General features: G+C 39.6%; 1 protein-coding gene across 1 annotated transcript in view; it reads left to right on the top strand.

The window, feature by feature from the left end:
- Positions 1-20,432, top strand: part of LOC122808411 (pro-interleukin-16-like) — an 81,227-nt gene extending 60,795 nt beyond the window's left edge. The window contains exon 4 of the mRNA XM_044079373.1: positions 19,197-20,432. Coding sequence (XP_043935308.1) covers positions 19,197-19,351 — 155 coding nt within the window. The 3' untranslated portion in view covers positions 19,352-20,432. The remainder of the gene's footprint in view (positions 1-19,196) is intronic.
- The last annotated feature ends 437 nt before the right edge of the window (positions 20,433-20,869 follow it).

The following is a 20,869-nucleotide window of genomic DNA, read 5'->3' as shown; positions in this document are numbered from 1 at the left end:
TTATGCCTGGCCTGCCTGTACAATTTGTGTGCTACTGACCAGTTGGTGCCTAATAACCTTATATGTTATAGTATTCCTTTCTCTGTGGTGTTTACTGAATGATCTCTAAATGTTCTGTCATAATTCATTCTCCTTGATTGATATGTGCATTATATCCAAGCTTACAAAACCAGGTTTTGCACCGGCAATAATATTCATTTTTGCATTACAGTGCGGTACATTCTCATACCAAGATGATTTCCTCTGCTTGTATTCTTTTTATCACAAGCTGCTCTGATTATGTTAGGTTCCTCTGGATCATGAAGCGGAACACTGCCTGCCAACATTCTGATGGAGGGTGGTCTCACAATGGTCCTGAGCCAGTACTTATAAGGGCATGGGTTTCCACTGTTATACTGAGAGGACAGCTACTGCTGGCTGAACATGACCATTCTCTACCCTAAAGTCTTCTCCCTTACAAATATACAATATTGTGGGTACATTTCACTGCTGTACTTTATGACCACTGAGTCAAAAGTACACACGATGAACATATACTGCAGTCCGGATAGAACTTGCCCAGTCAGTCCAACATTCAGTCGGGCCACTCTGTGAGATCTGTATTCTTTACATTCTTCCTATTTTGTCAGCCTACAACAGCACTGTTTTTCCCTTAATGCTATGGCAAGAATACACCTCCTAAGTCAGGACACATGTAAAGTTCAAGAAACCAGTTTTGCTTCAGTCTTTGTTTGCCAAAAGTGCTCACTCTGGTACTTGCTGTGTTTCCAAGCTTGCTTCCTTCTCCTCTTTAAGTTTGTATGGGGTTGCCTGTATTGGTAGCATATTTATAGAAACCTGCATAATTCTGTTTTCATTAGCTTCTTTGATTGCAAGACTACTGAAGTAGCTGTGTATCTTTGCTCCTCATTGTTCTGGTTTTTCCTTGCATGTCTTGATATTTAATGATTCCATGACTCTCAGTATGTGGGATACTGCAGTCATTTTTCTGTGGCCTTTTCAGTGAGAAATCTACTACAGTTGTCTGCTTTTTTTCAACACCATCTGGTTGTTTCACTAATGCTTTCCTAACAATTTGTAATGGGTGATCCCATATGATCATTCCTGTACTTTTAGACAATACTCACTGGGATTTTTTTTTCAATATTGTTATTAGTAACAATTAACAAAAGCTATTGCAAAGCAACAGCAATGAAGTAACATTTCCATAAAACACGTACTTGCAAACAATACCATACATGATTTAAGTTGTATGCATAGATTGCCAGGACACATCAAATGGGCCATGGGGGAAATAACTGTAATCAGACTTAACTCACCCAAGCATTGTATTTCTTGCTAACACTCAACTTCTGTTATCTGGGTAATGATACCAAGCAGAAATTTACTCAAGAAGCCCTGTCTGTCTCTGCCTTTCACTGTCCTTTCTTTATCTTTAGTCAACTCAGTTATCAGAGTTTCAGTTTGTCACACAATGAAAATTCCATCAACTTCCATTGTTTTCATTATCCATTTTGTAGCTGACAATGAAATGATTTTCAGTATCAGGTTATGTTTAGATAACTGAGCTTTCTGGTATACTGCAAAAGTACAACTTGGGGAATAATAAAATTGCCTTAGCAAAAGTTTTGTTTATCATGTCCTGAAGAGAGATTTTAAAATTCATCAAGCTAGGGAAATCCCAAAAAGTATGAAGACAGTCTCTAACTGTGTATGACTCCACACCTCTGATGCTGGGAGAGGGTGTTACCATTATGAGTAACTTCAGGTCAAGAATGGTGTGAACATACTGCTACATCTATTAGGGAAATCATTAAAGCCTTTCATAAAAGCTGAAAGCAAACATCAGCGGGGAAAATCACTGTAGGGGCGAGGTCCCTACTGAGGTTACCCTGTTGGCGGGTCCCTCTGATGACCTTCGGGGTAAATCATGCCGTCCTCCATTCCCCTCTGCCAGTTGCTGATTGTATTCATGCTCCTCTTGATTAAGGGGCTCAGGGTCATCCCTGTTAGTATTACGCTCCGAAGGGTTGACTTGTGTAAACCGTCTATAGTAAGGTGGATTAGGATACTGTCTGCCTTCCTGATACTCTTTAATGTCCCTACTTAATTTCTTATATTTGCGGTTTAAAACAGTATCACAATGCTGGTCTACCCCCCTCCTGATGTTGTAATATCTTTGTTTTTCAACTTCAAACAATATATCAGTAGTGACATTCTGATTGTATTTAAAAATATCAGTTTGCAAACAATTAATTTCTTTAGCATTTTTCTTTATAATGGTCTTGACAATTTCAAGACCACATTGATCAAAAGCTAGAACCAAGTCTTTATGAAACTCACTACCAGGAATAACCTGGTTAGGGTATTTGAACACCCGTAAACCCTTAGGTACTATGCCTTTGTTAAGGCATTCAGTCAAATAAATATTGTCCAGCTCTAACGTTTTGTACCTGTATAGGGCATTCTCCAGTAAGCGTAGCGACTCCTTGAAACTGGGACTAATCCCAATGTTACGAGCTCCCTGCTCGCTAAACCGAAAATTTGGTTTCATATTAACCCATTCATGAAACGTAGATGTCGGTGTTTCAACCCTCCCCTGTGTTCCTAGCGGAGGGTCAGGCAATGGATTATACCCTTGTTCACGAAGAACTGCTGGTGTGTGTTGAAAATCAGTCCCGCCAGATAGTTCAGTAGTTTCCGGTGGATGTACACAGACCAAACCATTAGATCTAGAAAGTGCAGGTGGGGCTGCCGAACTGTTTGTAATGGCTTTTAAAACTTCCTGTTGGTCAAAAATCAAGTTATTGATACCTTGTCCCAACGGAGTGAGTAGGTTAATGAGAACAGTTAGTTGACCCGTGAGCTGTAAAATGCCATCCTTTTCGGACCTGTTGGAAATGCCATGACATGTATTCTGGCCATCACTAGAGGTGGAAGAACCCGAACTGGCTTCCATAACAGATACCACAAAATGAAAGCGCTGTAACCACAGTAGACCACAAAACACAAAAACAGCTAAACCAGTCCAGGTAAACTCCACCACTCAGTCGAAGCTCACAATGAGGTGCCACAAATCCAGCCAAGTTTTATTAACATCACAGTAGATAAACACATACACGTTTTCGTCGGTAAAACGACTTCTTCAGATAAAACCATGTGTAAATCTGCTGTTTAAATACACTCCATATTCAATTAAAATAACATAATTAAACAATTATCCAATTAAAAAATTAAAATATATGTAATAACCATGTACTGTGTTAAAACACAAGATCACTGCACTGAATTGATGACATATTAGATAAGCAGTATTCAGAAAAAGCCACATAAACAACAAATGCAACTAGCATAAAGGTAATTTACCTAAAACTACTAATAACCTTTCTTTATCTTTATTCAACTCAGTTATCAGAGTTTCAGTTTGTCACACAATGAAAATTCCATCAACTTCCATTGTTTTCATTATCCATTTTGTAGCTGACAATGAAATGATTTTCAGTATCAGGTTATGTTTAGATAACTGAGCTTTCTGGTATACTGCAAAAGTACAACTTGGGGAATAATAAAATTGCCTTAGCAAAAGTTTTGTTTATCATGTCCTGAAGAGAGATTTTAAAATTCATCAAGCTAGGGAAATCCCAAAAAGTATGAAGACAGTCTCTAACTGTGTATGACTCACACCTCCAAAAATTCACTGACAGATGAAAGCATTTTCTATAATATGGCTGGAATGTAAAAATGCTTCTGCAGGCACTTACAGAATATGATGAACCTAGGAGATTTAGCTGCATATCTTGAAAGAAAGCATACCTGCTCCCACTCCTTCCATTCATAACCATAGCTGAGTAACCCAACCCAGTTGTCTTTACATTTTGCCTCATCTGCTTCTTATAATTTTTATAGGAAGACATGTTATGCTTGACATATTAATCTCCTATACAGAGCTTTTTCTCTCTTATCTTCATTATCAACTTCACTAATTGTGTTTTAGTTTATTTCCCCTCAGTTTAGGTAACCTTCTTCTCTCAGTGATAAAGGCTGGGGGGACTACCTTCTCGTCCAATTGAAATTTCTATTTAAGGTGTAAACTAAAACATTTCAGAGCTTTACCAGAAAGGCTCATCCAGACTCTGCTACACTTTGCTGTGAAGGAAAGGTTAGTTTGCTGTTATTTTTTGTATTTCTGTATTGCCTTTCTATATTTTGAATACTGTAGTTTGTTTTCTTTATCTTGTGTTTTGCTTGCATTCTGTTTTAAACAGCATATTAAAACTTCAAAAGAGACCACAGCTCTCTCTGTTCTGAGTCAAGCAGAATTTTTCCCTCCCTCCCACCCATTTAAGTTGTCTTGTTAAATACCACTGTCTTTCTAGTTGCCCGCCTCTTATGTTAATCTGACCATATATCTCATTTCTCTCTACTTTCACTGGCTTATGTGAGTAATCACAAAACCATCACTTTTGAAATCCCACCCCTCAGTTATTTAAATTTATTGGCCATCCTACAGTATTTCATAGTACCAAAATACAAAAGTAACCACCCCTTTCAGTCCATCTTGCTGTTTTAAAATAGTAACTCTCCACTAAACCTTAACTTTTTAAACAGGTAAAACTCAAGTTACCTACTTTCATATCTAACTTCTCTAGTGCACACTGCAGAGTGCATTCTTTTCAATCTTACCTTTAAGCATCCCTGTTACTAGCACTTTCTCTAATACCTAAAAGATCATCTCTGCTTGACTCCAAGTAGACTTTTCTCTATCTGTTAAACCTAGCACTTGCTCCTACAGTACTTATTACCTTGATGCACTCTTATAGATAGCACCCCAAAAGGCAAAACCCCATTTCTCGGTCACCCACATCCCGAATCTCTTTTAAAGTTTTTTGTCTAGTCCTTCTAGCATGTCGAGGGATCAGTTGCTAGTGTCCTCTCCTGCTCAGCTGGTGAACCTGGGAATATTGAGGCAATGTTACAATTGCCTCATGTACCTGAACAACCCTCTCCTCCTCCCACAAAACACAAATACATGCGAGATGCAACTATACGGCCAAACTGGAGGCTGAGCTCTCTCAACATAGGACTGGCAAGACCAGTCAGGAGGAGAAGGTTACCACACACACTATAGACCCAGTCTCACATAGTACCATCACAACCTCAAATCATACACATAAACACACAAAGACATACTCGTGGCTCTGATCAAAATCTACCAAAACAGCAGAGGCCACCAAAGCAGACACCCAAACAACCACCACCTCAGAACACAACACCTGCAACACATAGACCTCACAGTCAGAGTGTCAAACAGTCACAGCCCTTAAGGCCAAACACAATGCCAGACACACTAGTCATTGGTGACTCCATAGTCAGACACACTGGCGTCCGCTCACCAGACTGAGTAAGGAGAAGGTCACAGTAAGCTGCCTGTCGGGTGCTAGAATCCGCCACATAACGCAAGCACTCAGGTCTCTCAACAGCAGGTACAAAATCGCCACAGTAATTGTCCACGCTGGTGTAAGCGACCTGAGGCGTACCTCCTTGGACTACATGAAAAGAGACATTGAGGAGCTCTCTGATTATGTAGCCCAGGCAGGTATGACCCTGACCTTGAGCAGTATCCTACCTTCACCAAGAATGATGCCACAATACAGAGATAAGATGATCAGCTTTAACAATTGGCTTAAACTCTGGTGTCATTTAAAGGGATCAATGTCTGTCTGCCTGGGATGACATGCTGGACAAGCCAGCTGCTTCGCAAGGCGGCTTGCACCTGTCACCCTGGGATTCGGATATTGGCAAAGGCTCTTTGCCACCCCATAGTGCCTTTTAGGCAAGGCTCAAATTCTAAACCTACCACCCTAGAACACAAAAAAGGAAAAAACTAAGGGTAATGCTGCTCAATGCCAGAAGTCTAAATCTCAAAATGCCTTTCGAGGCCCTTCTCAGTATGGAGAACATCGATGTCTGTGCAGTGAAAACCTGGTTCAAGGCTCCTGAGAGCACCCCAGCACTATCAGGTTTTACCTCTTATCATGCGTTCGGCCCCAAAATCCGGACAATACCAAGAAAGGAGGGTATCCATATTCATCAAAGACACCCACACCTCAAGACTGGTGGCAACGCATACGATGCATCGGAGACCATCCAGGTGCAATTAACCATAGGCAAGACTGCTCTGCAAATTGTAGCATGTTACAGGCCACCCTCACAAACTCAGGAACCTCACATGGCCTTCCTGAAAACACTAGAGGGATAAATGTATCACCAAACACCATCATACTAGGTGACTTCAATTACCCTAATATAGACTGGGAACACTACTCAAGCCCAAACACCCTAGCCCAAAAGTTCCTGGAATTCATAAACTCAAATGCCATGGAACAACTAGTCACCATCCCCACAAGAGGAGAAAACATACTTGATCTCATCATCACGAACATGGGAGCACAATGTTCAACACCAAGTATACCCCTCACTGGTGAGATCAGATCACAAACTAATCTCGCTGGAGGTCCTCATCCCACCCCCACCTGAAATAAAAAAGACCACAGTAAAGAACTTCTCGAAGGCCGACTTCACACTTCTAAAGACTAGTGTGGTCTCCTTTAAGGCCCCCGAGCCGACGGGAAACAGTACTCAAGCCGCTGAATCACTTACAAACGCCTTCTACCAGCACCTGCAGGACTGCATGGATAAGGCAATCCCAAGCAAAACAAAGACTCTTTGTACCAAAGGCAAGCGTCCAGTCTGGTGGACCCCAGCCATAAACAAACTCTACAACAAGGAAGCTACTACAAGATAGAGCAAAATCCTTAAAGGTAAGACACCCTTGATCACTATAAGTAAAAACTAAGAGCTCTCATAAAATCATCCAAAGCAAATTTTGAGAGAAAAATAGCTAAAGACTCAAAAGACAATCATAAGGCCTTCTTTAGCTATGTTAGAAACCTGGGAGGAACCTCCCAGATATGCTCAGAACTAGTTCAAAATGATGTGAAGATTACTGATCCTACAGACATTGCCAGCATACTGGCTGGCAGGTTCAGTGCAAACTTCTCCCCCCTCCCCAAAGGAGAGATATCTATACCAAGCGATTGCAGCCCCCAAACATCTCCAACGCCCAAGTGAGAACTGCTCTCTCCAAAGCAAAAACACAGCATCCATGGGACCTGATGGTGTCCCGGCTGTGTGCTCCACGAACTCAATGAGGAATTAAACCCACAGCTAGGACAGCTGTTTAATCATAGTCTTACCTCTGGATCATTACCCAGGGAGGCGCACTGCAACTGTGGTCCCACTTCACAAAGGCGGTGCCTCCACCGACCCTGGAAATTACCGGCCCATTAGCTTGACAAGCCTTATCTGCAAAGCCATGGAGAGGATCATAATGGACCTCATAAATAAATACATAGGGAATTTGCAGACTTTGGATCCATCCCAGTTTGGCTTTGTCAAAGGCAGATCATGCCTTCTAAACTTGGTTGACTTTTTGAAACAGTCACCAAAGCCATTGATGAGGGAAAGGCAGTCCATACAGCCTACCTCGATCTGGCGAAGGCCTTCGATACAATACCCCACTCGGGTATCACTTGAAAAACTCATCAGCTTAAATGTTAACCCATACATCACAAGATGGGTTGCAAACTGGCTGAGTGACAGAACCCACAGGGTCAGAGTTGCTGGCGCCATGTCAGACTCAAAGCCTGTCACAAGTGGTGTACCACAGGGCTCAGTCCTGGGCCCACTCTTGTTTGGCATCTACTTTTCCGAGTACAAGCAAACACAGGAGGGTTATGGCTGACAAAGTTTGCAGATGACTGCAAACTGGCCATAGTAGAAAACACATCTGACACAGATATCCTTCAGAAGGGTCTCACAGAAGCGGATAACTGGTGCCAGAGCCATGGCCTAAAGTTAAATGCCAAAAATGCATAGTCATACCCTTCGGGAAAAACAAGGTTACCCCTAGCTACCAAATAGGTGGCAATCCACTGAGCATAGAAGAAGTTATCAGGGACCTGGGGACCCAGGTTGATAGTAGTCTGTCATTCGACACTCATGTAGCTAAAGTAGTTAGGAAGACCTTCTACATTGCCCACCTTATCATGAAGGGATTCTCATCTAGATCAAGGGAGGTCATAGTCTCCCTATACTCATCACTCATCAGACCAATGATTGAGTACAATGCCCCATTCGGAATGTATCTGACCCGACACTTGCAGCAGCTGGAGAGGCCACAAAAGTTCCTCACCAAAAGGATAAAGGGTCTCAAACATCTGTCCTATGCTGCCCGACTGAAAGAACTCCAGCTCTATTCAGTAAACACCGCTTGCTCAGAGGTGACCTTTGCCTAACATACAAGGCCATGTCAAACCCAGATTTGATGAATATGCTTCACCTCAAAAATCTAGATCCGTCAGAGCCACAAGGGCGGAGACTTACTTAAACCTCCTCGACACGGCTATTAATAGGACCGCTGGAGGGATAGATTCATCACCCAAAGACTCCCTATGCTGTGGAATAAAATCCCGGTATATGTGAGGCAGAGCACCTCGCTGGCCTTGTTCAAGAGAAATCTTGACCAATGGATGGGAGATCGCAGATATACCCCAGGGATTACCTCAGTGTCACTGCTCAACAGAGGCACAGCAAAATAATGGGTATAGTTCCCCATACTAAAGGGGTGGCGTAAGCCACAAAACTATGGGCTAGGCTTGTAAATGCCCTCGGGCAGATAGCCTAGTATGAACCTATGAACCTATGAACCTATGAAATGTGTCTTTTAATTGCTGCCAGTTCAAGATACCTCTGGCCCCCCCCCCCACATCTCTTGGCAGTATCTCAAACTTATATAAATTTGTTGAGAACCAGGCAGTACTTGCTTTGCTTTAGAACAGGTTCTAACACAAACAATATAATAGATGAGTATTATCAGACATATCCCACCACTTTATAATATCTAATGTAGATGCTCCTGCCATCCACTAGGTAATCAATACTTTCCATCTAGCATAGTATGCTGTAATAAGTAATATACAGTATAGAGTTCAATTTAACTATTTGCAGATTTTGCCCCAAATCAAGGACCTCTGCCATCCCCTCTCATTTTCTGGCAGATGCATTCTAACCGTCCTATTCTATGATGCTCCCCTCCTCCCAAAAATTCCACCACCCACTTCTTTAAACATTCTATAAACATATTAAGAGGAAGAGATAGAAAGTCTGCTCAAATAAAAACGCCTAGGGAAAAAGACAAAAAAATAATAATAAAATAAAATAAATAAATAAAATGAAGGGCTAACACTCTATGATTCCAGTCCAGTGACACTGTAATTTCTCCATTACTTTTTGCATGGAAATTTGTAAGGAGCCCTGTACCATCTCTGAAAATCAAATACCCAAGTATTTTAATTTATTTTTCCTCCTCCTCAAAAAAAAAAAAGAAGCATAGCATCGGACTAATTCATTTTAATGGCCTCAGTTTTCAATGTGTTAACTTTATAAAATGAAAATCTTCTATATGCCTCTAAAATTTTAAAAAAAGCCCATCAATGTTAGACAAAGTAATTAATATGTCATCTGCAAATAGCAAAGGTTTAAACTATTGTTGTCCCCCCTCCTAACTCGTACGAGAGTTCCTAACATATATTGCAAAAGTGTTAAAAGCCCTATCCAAGGCAAAGAACACAGCTTCCATGGGACCTGATAGTATCCCAGGTACCAGGCTGTATTCTGCACCATGTCCAGCAAGAACTAGTTTCGCCATTGAGCACCCTATATAACCACAGCCTAAGTACAAGCTTCACTCCAGAAGAGTGGAGAATTGCCACTGTCATCCCCTTGCACAAAGATTGTGCCACTACTGACCCTGGAAACTATTACCCCATTAGCTTGTCAAGTCTTATCTGTAAAGCCATGGAGTGTATTATTATGGATCTCATAAACAAAGACATAGGCAATCTCTAAGCACTTGACCCCACCCAGTTCGGATTTGTCAAGGTCAGATCTTGTCTGTTGAACCTGGTTGACTTCTTTGAGACTGCCACCAAGGCCCTAGATGAGGGGAAAGTCAGTACATACAGCTTACCTCGACTTGGCCAAAGCCTTTGACACAATCTCCCACTTGGGCATCATTGAAAAGCTAACACAACTTGGCATAAATCCCTATCTCATCAGGTGGGTGGCCAACTGGCTCACAGATTGGACCCACACGGTCACAATAGGTGCCTTCACCTCTGACAGCAGACCTGTCACTAGTGGTGTTCGCCAAGGATCTGTCCTGGGACCCCTACTGTTTGGCATCTACTTCTCAGATGTCCAGGCAAAGACAAAAGGCCTGTGGCTGACCAAGTTTGCAGACGACTGTAAGTTGGGAGCTGTCATTGACTCCCCAAATTATGTTAACATACCGCAGGAGGGTCTCACAGCAACAAGTGACTGGTGCCAAATTCATGGCTTTAAGTTAAATGCAAAAAAAAATATTATCATACCATTTGACAAAAACATGGCCCCTACTGATTACCACATCAATGGAAACCCCCTAAGCACACAAGCTGTGGTGAGGGACCTGGGTACACAGGTTGACAACAGTCTCACATTTGACCGTCATGTAGCGGCAGTGGTCAGAAAAGCCTTTTACTTGGCTCATCTCATAAGTAAAAGGATTGCATCTAGAAAAAAGGAGGGCATTACCTCTCTGTACTACTCTCTCATTAGGCCATTAATTGAGTATAACACCCTGTTTGGTATGTACTGCTCCAAACACCTGCAGCAACTGGAAAGGCCACAGAAACACCTCACAAAGAGAATCCATGGCCTCTAACACATGTCCTATGTGGACAGGCTCAAATCACTATCATTCTACTTGGTATCATACAGATTGCTCATAGATGATCTGTGTCTCACCTACAAGGCTATCTTGGACCCTGCCTTACTAGAGATGCTCCATATCCATAAGTCTTAACTCCTCGTGCATTACCTGCTTGAAAGGGCTAAATCTAATATGCGACATCAACAAAACCTGCTGGAGAGACAGGTTTGTCTCCCAGAGGCTGCTTCATCTCTGGAATTGCCTTCCCATACACGTCAAACAGAGTACTTCGGTGATCCTCATCAAGCGCAACCTTGATGAATGGATGGGAAACCACAAATTTGTCACAAGGTTTCCACCTGTGTCTCTCACTGACAGGGGTGACAGGTGCTGACTGAGTTTTTTTTTTTGGGGGGGGGATAAAGGGCCCCCTGGCCATTAGCCTAGTAACCTCCTATGATCCTATAAGAGGCTTCAGATATATTACAAAAAGTAATAGGGAGAGTGGACAGTCCTCACAGGTGTTTGTAGTTAGATGGAGGAAATCCAAATGTAGGCCAGAAACCTTTATTTAGGCTGAAAAACCAGAGTAAAGCTTTGGAAAAAGCTCTATAAACTTCTCTGAGAAGCCCACCCTCAGCAAAACTTTGAATAAATCCACTTTACACTATCAAATGCCTTTTTAGTATCTAAGCTTAAAATCAGAAACTGAGTCTTGGCTTTCTGAGTGTCCTCCATTATCAAGCATGTCTTAATAATGTCATCACAGATCTCCACCCCCCACTGCCCCACCCCCATCACCACAAAGCCACATTGATCACAATGGGTTAATGACAGTGATACCATCACAGCTCATTTGGTCAACATCACTATGAAGAGTTTATAATCATGTTAAGCACTGATATTGGCCTGTAGGAGGATGGCAGGTCAGGGTCATTCCCCTTCTTCAGGGTTAAAGATATTATTATTCAATATTGCAGAAGCTCTGTTTTCTGCAAAACTTTACTGAATAACCGCAGCTAATAAAACAAGTTCTCCCTTCAAATCTTCCACACATCCAGGGGGGGGGGGGTCATTTAATGGTTGCCCTGAGAGAACCACTTAACCTCTTCCAGTGTGATAGGGTGCATCAAAACTAGCATTTCATCAGGGTTTCATCAGGGTGCAGTTCTGGCCTCTATTCCATCTAGAGAAAACTCCTCAGTTCCTGAAGGTCTTCTTCAGCTAGCCCTGTAGCCCTGCACAACTGAATACTCCCTAAACACAAAAATGCACTGACTCATAGATTCCTACCTCAAGAGGGGGAAGGTGGAGACTTTTCTTTGGGCTTGGGGGATGAACTTAAACTACAGTTTACAATAGCCATACTTCTGTTTTATGGTAATGTCAAAAAAAAGGACTAACACAGAGCAATTACACAATGCCAATTGCCAATCTCACAATCTTCAGGACTTACTGCTGCATGAGTGGACCACAACAGAGGTCCAGGGTAATGTATCTTTATTGTGTAGAAAGTTTCCACTGTAACATATATCCTGTCCAGTCTGGAACATGTTCTATGTCTAGGATAGTAATAAGCAAAGTCAATAAACTTATCCAATTTGTCCACAATAAGGTAGGCATCTATTAAGCCAAAAAACTGACAGTAAGTATTGAAGAATCACTCAATTCCTGACAACACTAAAGCCCTAGGCCCACTATTGGTTTCTGCATGTCTCAGTACCAGATTCCAAATCCCATAAATAAGCTTAGGTAGCTTGGATCTCAGTGGAACTCTGATAAAGTTGTTGTGGACTTGACCTCCTTCAAGGCCACCTAAAAAGGAAACTGTACTGAAACTGCTATAAACTGTTTGTAATAAAACTAACATGTAAACCTACAAATCTCCCCTGTGTGCCCTCTAGTGACTGTTCAACTTGTATAGGGAAACATCCAGAGATAAATAGCACCACTCCTTTTACTTATTTATTTACCTTTTGTTGACTGAGGTCTTTTCAGAGGAGACCCAAAGTGCTATTTATAATAGTAGAAGGAATTTGGCCAGGGCACTGGGGAACTTCCCGTACCCTTTTCAGTTGGGTAGCCAGAGGACTGAGATCAGAAGGGAATGGGATGGAGGAGGAGGAGGAGATGGAGAGATAGCATGTCCACCTTTTGGTACAGAGAGAAATGAATTCAGAGAAGCATTTTGAGATGAATGACAATGTTAAGGATGATTTTGCAGGTGGGAAGGATACAAATAGTGTGAGTTGCAGATTACTACATGTTATTACTGAAGTACAAAAAAGAGAGCTGGAAAATGAAGTACTATATGCAATAATCAATGAGGCAGAACCTGAAGACGATGCCACCATTGCTTGATCAGATATTCTTTCTGGTGATTTGTTTAATGACGCAGAGATCTTGGCAGCAGTAGACACTGATGTCAGTTTGGAGAATGGAGATGCAGATATGAGGCAAGGAAAACAAAGAGAAAATGTTGTGGATGGATGAGTGGAAGCTGAAAAGATAGCATTAAGTCAATTTTCAAAAAACTTTATCACATGCAGTGGCTGTTGATAAAGGGGTGGAAAAAATCATAATGCAAAGACGTTTTTCAGACAAATACCAGGTGTTCTGGCAGAGATCAATAACGGAGAAAGTACGGATAGCTACATTGTTAAGGACAATATTGTTTGTGTAATAGGTTTGTTCCTGAAGATGTAAAAGCCTTTATTCATATAGAGAATAAAATATTTTGCAAAGCGACTTTTGTGAGTTGTCACATGCTGAAAAGTTCATGATATTATCTGAAACTAAATCTTTTTGTTCTTCGTGGAATAATTTTCTAATAAAGAGGTCTGACAGAATGTTTCAAAGAAAAACTAAACATTCTCCCAGATCTCCTTATTAGAATGTTTAAAAGAAAATTTAAATTACAGTTTAGAACTGCAGATGTGATTGAAAATGAGCTGAAGTTGTCTTTTGTAAAACAATGTAAACCTGTTCATGAAATAAAACAAATATTATGATGGCAGAAAGTTTTGGAAGGGGGTGGAGTGGGCATTTTGGCATGTTTGGATAGTAATGGTGGAAATGTAATGTATTTTGCCTTGTTTTGTGATTATAAATGGGGAAAAGGGAATGTTAAAATACTGGAGGCAACCAAAACATGTTTTCACTGTGGTAAGGTACATCATTTGCTAAATTAATGTCCTAAAAGACGTTGTTCCTAATGTGGAGAACTGGAACACAGGGTGAAAAAGTGTCAAATTCTATGCAGGAAACGTGGTAGTAAAATCATTCTTTGAGTGTGAAATGATAAATGATTTGGAGGCTGAAGTAAATGTTTTCATTTTTGCTTTCAGTGTTTTATGAATTCTTCATCCAGTCGTTTTTTTATTTGTACTTTTAAGTGGGATCCATTGATGACAGAGTAGATTTTCACTGATGATTGCTTTGGATTATGCTGTTACAGCATCACTGTGTGAACTTCTTTAGGGAGGGTCACTGTAAAATATATCATATATTTGCATTTACCCAACTTCTATGCCAGTATTTCTTCCAAATATTGGAATATTCCCTGCAAGGGGCCACTGATGGCCTTATGTCCAACTTACCTGCTGTTCTCTGTGGTGCTAGGCTGTGTTATGTATCCTACATTCCACATTCTCTTCTATTATTCTCATCACTTCTGAAGGTCATTTACCCTTCAGCCTTGCTAGAATTTATTTTACTTTATAGTTTTTTTGTTTTCTTACTTCATTGATTGTTTTCATTACTGTTTTTTTTTGCCCTCTTATAATATATGATTATTTTAAAACATATGCTACTCATTGGTGATCAATTCCACTAAACTTTCACATGCTATGTGTGTTTTCTTTGCTCAGCCTACACAGTGTTAATAATTGTGACACTGTGCTTTATTTAAAGTCTACAGAAATATCAGAATATACAGTAAATCTTAAGTTTTATTTTGTAAAAGCATTTTAAGAGAGGAGAGCTATGAAAGTGATTTGGTGTAAACAACAGAAGCTTGTGATTTTTTCTGCAAATCCATGGAATGCAGTTGGAAAAGACCATTTTCCATAGCATAACTCTTGGGTCTCAGCAATTCTTCACAGGACTTCTTGAAGCTGCCATATGGTTTGGTGACCCCCCCCCCCCCCACAACAAAAAGATAAGGGCATACATTTTGTCTTTAGAGTGCCTTCTGAGCTTCTTCCAGTTTGATGCCACTGTAAAGGTATAAGATAGCTGAATCGTTGGTACTCATGCCCATACATACACTAGTCTTACCTATGCATTTGATGCCTGTTACTAAAGTAGGTAGAGCTGGCACTTCTAATTTGGAAGATCTCCTGCTGCAGCTTCTCAAATTCTGTGTTTTACTTTAAATGAGGCTGGTTCACCATCTTTTAACATTTCTCTTTTTATGGAAATCTTCTAGTATGGCTGAAGACTGTTGTATGAGAACCTCAGCAAAAGGTATTCATTTTTGGTACCTTCAAAGGGCAAACATTACTGACTTTAGTACCTTCAAAGGACTAGCATAAGTCCAGTGTTAATTTGCATCGCTTCAGACCTATCCATGTATCAATTAAGGTCTGAGGATTACAGACTTGACAAAAATTCTCACATATAACTGTATATATAATATATAGATATGTAAATATACACACACACACACACACACACACACACACACACACACACACACACACACACACACACACACACACACACACACACACACACACACATATCTATATTAGGTATAGATATATAGAGAGATAGATGTATTACACACACACGCACACACACACACACACACGCACACACACACACACACGGAGATAGATAGATATATGTATTACACACACACACACACACACACACACACACACACACACACACACACACACACACACACACACACACACATTAGGTATAGATATATAGGGAGATAGATACACACGCACACACACACACACACACGCACACACACACACACATATATATATATATATATATATATATATATATATATATATATATATTAAAAGGACAGAAAAGACCTGGTCTTGAGTCTACTGATGTAAGTGTGAAGCTTTCATAAACTGTGATTTTTACTGTGAGCTCACTGTATTTTTGCGATGTCTGTATACACTTTGCGCATCAGACTACATATCTGGATTCTTTGCTTGGGCTTTTGTGCAGTGCATGTAAAAGACTTAGTCCTACTTGACCTCATTCTCCTTTAAGAAACTGAAAGCATCAAGAATACTTGATCTAAAGATTTCACTTTTCATCCTAATATAAACAGGATCTGCAGGCAAGATAGATATCTAATCCCAAGGATCCTCGCTACCTTTGGAATAGACATTCTGTACATGTTGAACAATGCAATATGTTAGTTGCCTTTGAAACCAGTATCAGCTAGCAGGTGGGCATTTGCAAATTTACCACTGGGGTACGTAGCATGGCTCTCCTTTCTTGGAGAAGGTCATTCTAATCTTATTTTTATTTACTAGTTTATGTTATAACACTGGCTAAGCTTCTCAGTGGTCTCCTAGACAACCTGTGACGCTATGAGTCAGTGTCCTATCATTTGTTATGGTGACTAATGCCACCACAATCCTATTGCCTTTGTGTTTTCTTTTACGTAAGCTTGAGTCCTAAACATGCACCTTTGTAGATGCTTTGAATATCATTTAATTTTTTTATTCTATATTTTTGGACTTGGTATTATCTAGAAGACTTTTAGTAAATTTGTTTATTAAGTCTACATAATTTCCAGTACTACTTTATGCACATTTGTATTTTGGCAATTTATTAGTTTATATAAGGCATTTATCAGCTCACGAACATGTTCACTTCCACCACATGACCTTCTGATATTATATATGTTGATTTATTTCACTTCCCAGCTTTAATACAGGGCTATTTACATATACTATTCTAATTTAACCTGTCTTCTTTATAGTTTGGCCATTGCTTACAGCCCTGATGTTTGTATGGGTATACTGGGCACAAATGGTCCAGTACTTCTTTGATAAAAATTAATACTACTAAACTAAACTAAATAACTATTTCTGGCATCCTCCTTCCAATAAAATTCAGTGCTGCTTGAATAAATCCATCTGTAGTTTGTTTTTGCAGTGACCCTCCTTGAAAAAGTTACTGCATGTGTTTACTAGATACTTATAAAAGTCGATTTGCAATTAGAGATGACTGTAACAGTAAAGATTTTCTCCCGTTATTCCTCAGTGAGATACTACACAGTTACTGTTTAAACATCTAAGCTTTACAGCTGTTACTCAGTTACTTTTATTGGTACATTGAGTAAGTAGTAAACATCTCAGTGCTGTTCCACAATAATATTATGTTGTGTGACCATACTCTTAGGTCAACATTTTCATTTGGATGTTGTCTTTTATATTAGATAAATTAGCTGCTGTCCTCTCTTTTGGTCCTTCATGGACATTAATTAATAGACAAAATACCCAAAATAAGGGCACTAGCAGGTAACAAATAGATACACTGAATTCCACTGCACAGTCCTTAAGTTTGTTGATCTAAACTCCAGCACTGTTCAAGGCAGTTATAAAATAATCCAAATCTTTCAGGATTTGTACAATTTTTTTTATGATTCTGATTTTTTTTTTTTTTTTTTTAGTTAGCTTAGGCATTTTAATAATCCACAGCCATTTTACAAATTTATTGCAGACTTTTCAAACATATCTTTTAAGTTCTTACTCATACTGTAAACCAGAGAATCATTTGGTTCTTTTCAGTCACACCCACCACTTTCTTCAAATCGTTGTTTAATTTTTGACTTGATGACATAACAATTGCAAATAAGGCAATTACATAACACTTGACATGGTATTACTAACACAAAACAAGATAAACATTAAAATGACATTTACAAAATGCAGGTAAAAGGTCCATAGGCTAGATGTTCTAGTGGACTATTTTAAGCTTAGCCAATTTTTCCCTTTCAAAGGTGAGAAGTGAACCTCACATTTTGTGTCTGTATCGTAAACACCTTAATCATTATGCCAACACATTTCCTTACTATGTAATTACAAGGTAGATGGCTGGGACAGTATCTATGAGAAGGGAAATCAAGTATGCATAAGCTGATAATTGTACAAAGATCTGAATAACCACGATAGATATACTATGACTAAGCAAACTGTCTTTAGGTTTGTAGAATACCAGTATTTTATCTGTTTTAATGGTTTATAAAGAATTTACACATTCGTTATTGCTACTGTTACATGCACCTACTTCAAAATACAGTTTTCCCAGTCTCATTCTTTATGGTACTTCATTGCCTTTCCTCAGCTGTCAGACTTACACAACTAAAGAGAATATCGAAGAACATGGATTATATAACACTGCTTTATGCCACCAATATTAATATCTTAGCTGGGTGTGACACCAGAGTAGATTCTTTGTAGGGAGTACGCTATTACTTGGAAGAAATTTTGGACAGAAAATGGCATGCAGAAAGGAGGGCAAACCAAAGTAATGACTTACAGTGACAGTGTCCTCTCATAAAAGATCTGACAACATGGTAAATATCTTACACACAGCTGTACTTTCTCTGCATGCCCACTGCTGAGTGGGAGTCCTTGAAATATCTACAGCTACCTGTAGGCACCTCTACACAACTACCCTGTTTATTTATTTTATTTATTTTTTGCCATCTTCTAGAGGTATAAACAATTGTTTTAAATTAATGTTGCCACTGTCTGAAAATACTGATAGCCTTAATTGTGAAAATACTAATAACTTTAACTATAAGGCTACAGACCAGTTAATTATTGCTTACTTTGCTTTATATGTACATATCCATCCACTTCAGTTATAGAGTTATGCAGACAGTATCACAAAATAGTCTTGGGCTGCTGAAATAGGGGTTTGGTACCTTACTACTACTCTAGCAGCTGAGATTCATTTAGTGCTTAGGTGTCAGAGGGTAAGCATCAACTGACAGAGAGGGTACTAGCATTAGAAGCATTGCCCAATGGTGAAAGCCAGGGGGACAGTAGCATATGGGTCACCAGTGACACATATAGGTCTGTGTGTTATTTTTTATGTACTCAAGCTGTTGGGGCACATGGAGTCTGGCAGGGGTACACACACACATATATATGTATTAGCCAGCATTAGGTCACAAACAGGAGTGCATACCACCTAGGAAAAGAACTGTTATCCAAGACTACATTAACAGGGTTTTGCTGGAGACCCTTGGTAGATTTGTGTCATATACTTCCTGGGGTCATGGGACTGGGGATCAAAAATATATAAAAGAAGGAAAATGACACAGAATATAAAATATTTTGCTTACCTTTATCATGTTTTAAAGTGACTATTATTTTCCTCTTTGTAGGAGGACCAGTAGAACTGATCCAACCTGGCGATGAATTAGTTCAGATTGAAGACAGGAATATTCAGGGCCTCATGCGTCTGGAAGCTTGGAATCTCATCAAAAGTCTTCCTACTGGTCCAGTCAAAGTAACCATAAAGAAGAAGAATAAATCTTAGCATGGCCATAACTAGAGCATTTCTGTTAGGATTAATCAAAACAAAACAATTTAAAATACTTTTAACAACAGAACCCACTGCTCCTCAAAACTGTTTGGATTAATGAATGCCAGAAGACCATAAGCTGTGGATGCACACAAGAAACATTGTAAACCTCTTACATTTCTGAGCGCTGAAACATATTACTTGAGCGTTTTTATCACAAGCCTAAACCAAAAGTTACAGCTGACTTGATGTTAGTATGTATGATGTGTGTCTTTTCATAAAAATCATTAGAATGATTGTTATAGAAAGACTGTTAGATGTTGGTGTACAAGTGAAACTGTTTTCTGCTTGTTGATATGTGAAATCAAAGCAGTTGTTCGTTAACATTGTTGTTAAGACTGCAATAAATTAGTAACAGAGCTAGTTTATATTTGCTAACGGCTTTGCTGCAGCAAGAAATTAAGCTTAGAGCTTGCTTATTTCTAGTTAGTAATATTGGTATTGAGGGACATGAAGGTGAAATGAGCTGGAGGAATATATTTTTGAAGCCCTAAAGTGAAACTGTGGTAGCAGTCTCATTGATGATATTGAACAGCAATCTAGTGCATAAAAGTATTCATTGGAAATGCAGTATGTAGCAAAACTATGAAGGCATTGCAGCACATTTGATCTTACCGTAAGTTTTATATTACTACTACTACACATTCAGCCAAATGATCTTAAAAGTGGCACTATTCACAATTCATTTTGCCTGATATCTTGCTTTAAGATCCAGAGTACGGTTTATGAAATACTTCTGTATATGATATACCTTCTTGGCACATATTTCCTTCACTGTGACTTGCCAGTGATCTACTAGTAAGAATAGAAAAAGAATGGCCATTTTAATGGATTACCCCTGATCTACTAGTAAGAATAGAAAAAGAATGGCCATTTTAATGGATTACCCCTGATCTACTAGTAAGAATAGAAAAAGAATGGCCATTTTAATGGATTACCCCTGATCTACTGGTAAGAATAGAAAAAGAATGGCCATTTTAATGGATTACCCCTGATCTACTAGTAAGAATAGAAAAAGAATGGCCATTTTAATGGATCACCCCTGATCTACTGGTAAGAATAGAAAAAGAATGGCCATTTTAATGGATTACCCCTGATCTACTAGTAAGAATAGAAAAAGAATGGCCATTTTAATGGATCACCCTGCTGCACCAGCATATGTAAGTATAGCATTGCAGGTTATAAAATGTAGCATGTGGGAAAGGCAGGTAAGCTGTGCAGAATGCACTGGTCCCATTTGTATGTAATTTTATGCTCATTAATATGAATTGTGATAAAGTACATTGCACCTGAATTCACTCTCCTAATAACGGTTGTGATCCCAGAGCAGGTCTCACATTGAAGGGTCTTGTACACTGAGTGCAGTACTTATGTGCATCATAGGTCTCACATTGAAGGGTCTTGTACACTGAGTGCAGTACCTATGTGCATCATAGGTCTCACATTGAAGGGTCTTGTACACTGAGTGCAGTA

This window comes from Protopterus annectens, chromosome 8.part0 (assembly GCF_019279795.1).
Source record: "Protopterus annectens isolate FY-2018-M chromosome 8.part0, PAN1.0, whole genome shotgun sequence".
Taxonomy (NCBI): domain Eukaryota; kingdom Metazoa; phylum Chordata; order Ceratodontiformes; family Protopteridae; genus Protopterus; species Protopterus annectens.
Note: the sequence above shows the minus strand (reverse complement) of the source record. Positions and strands in the feature narration are given on the sequence as shown.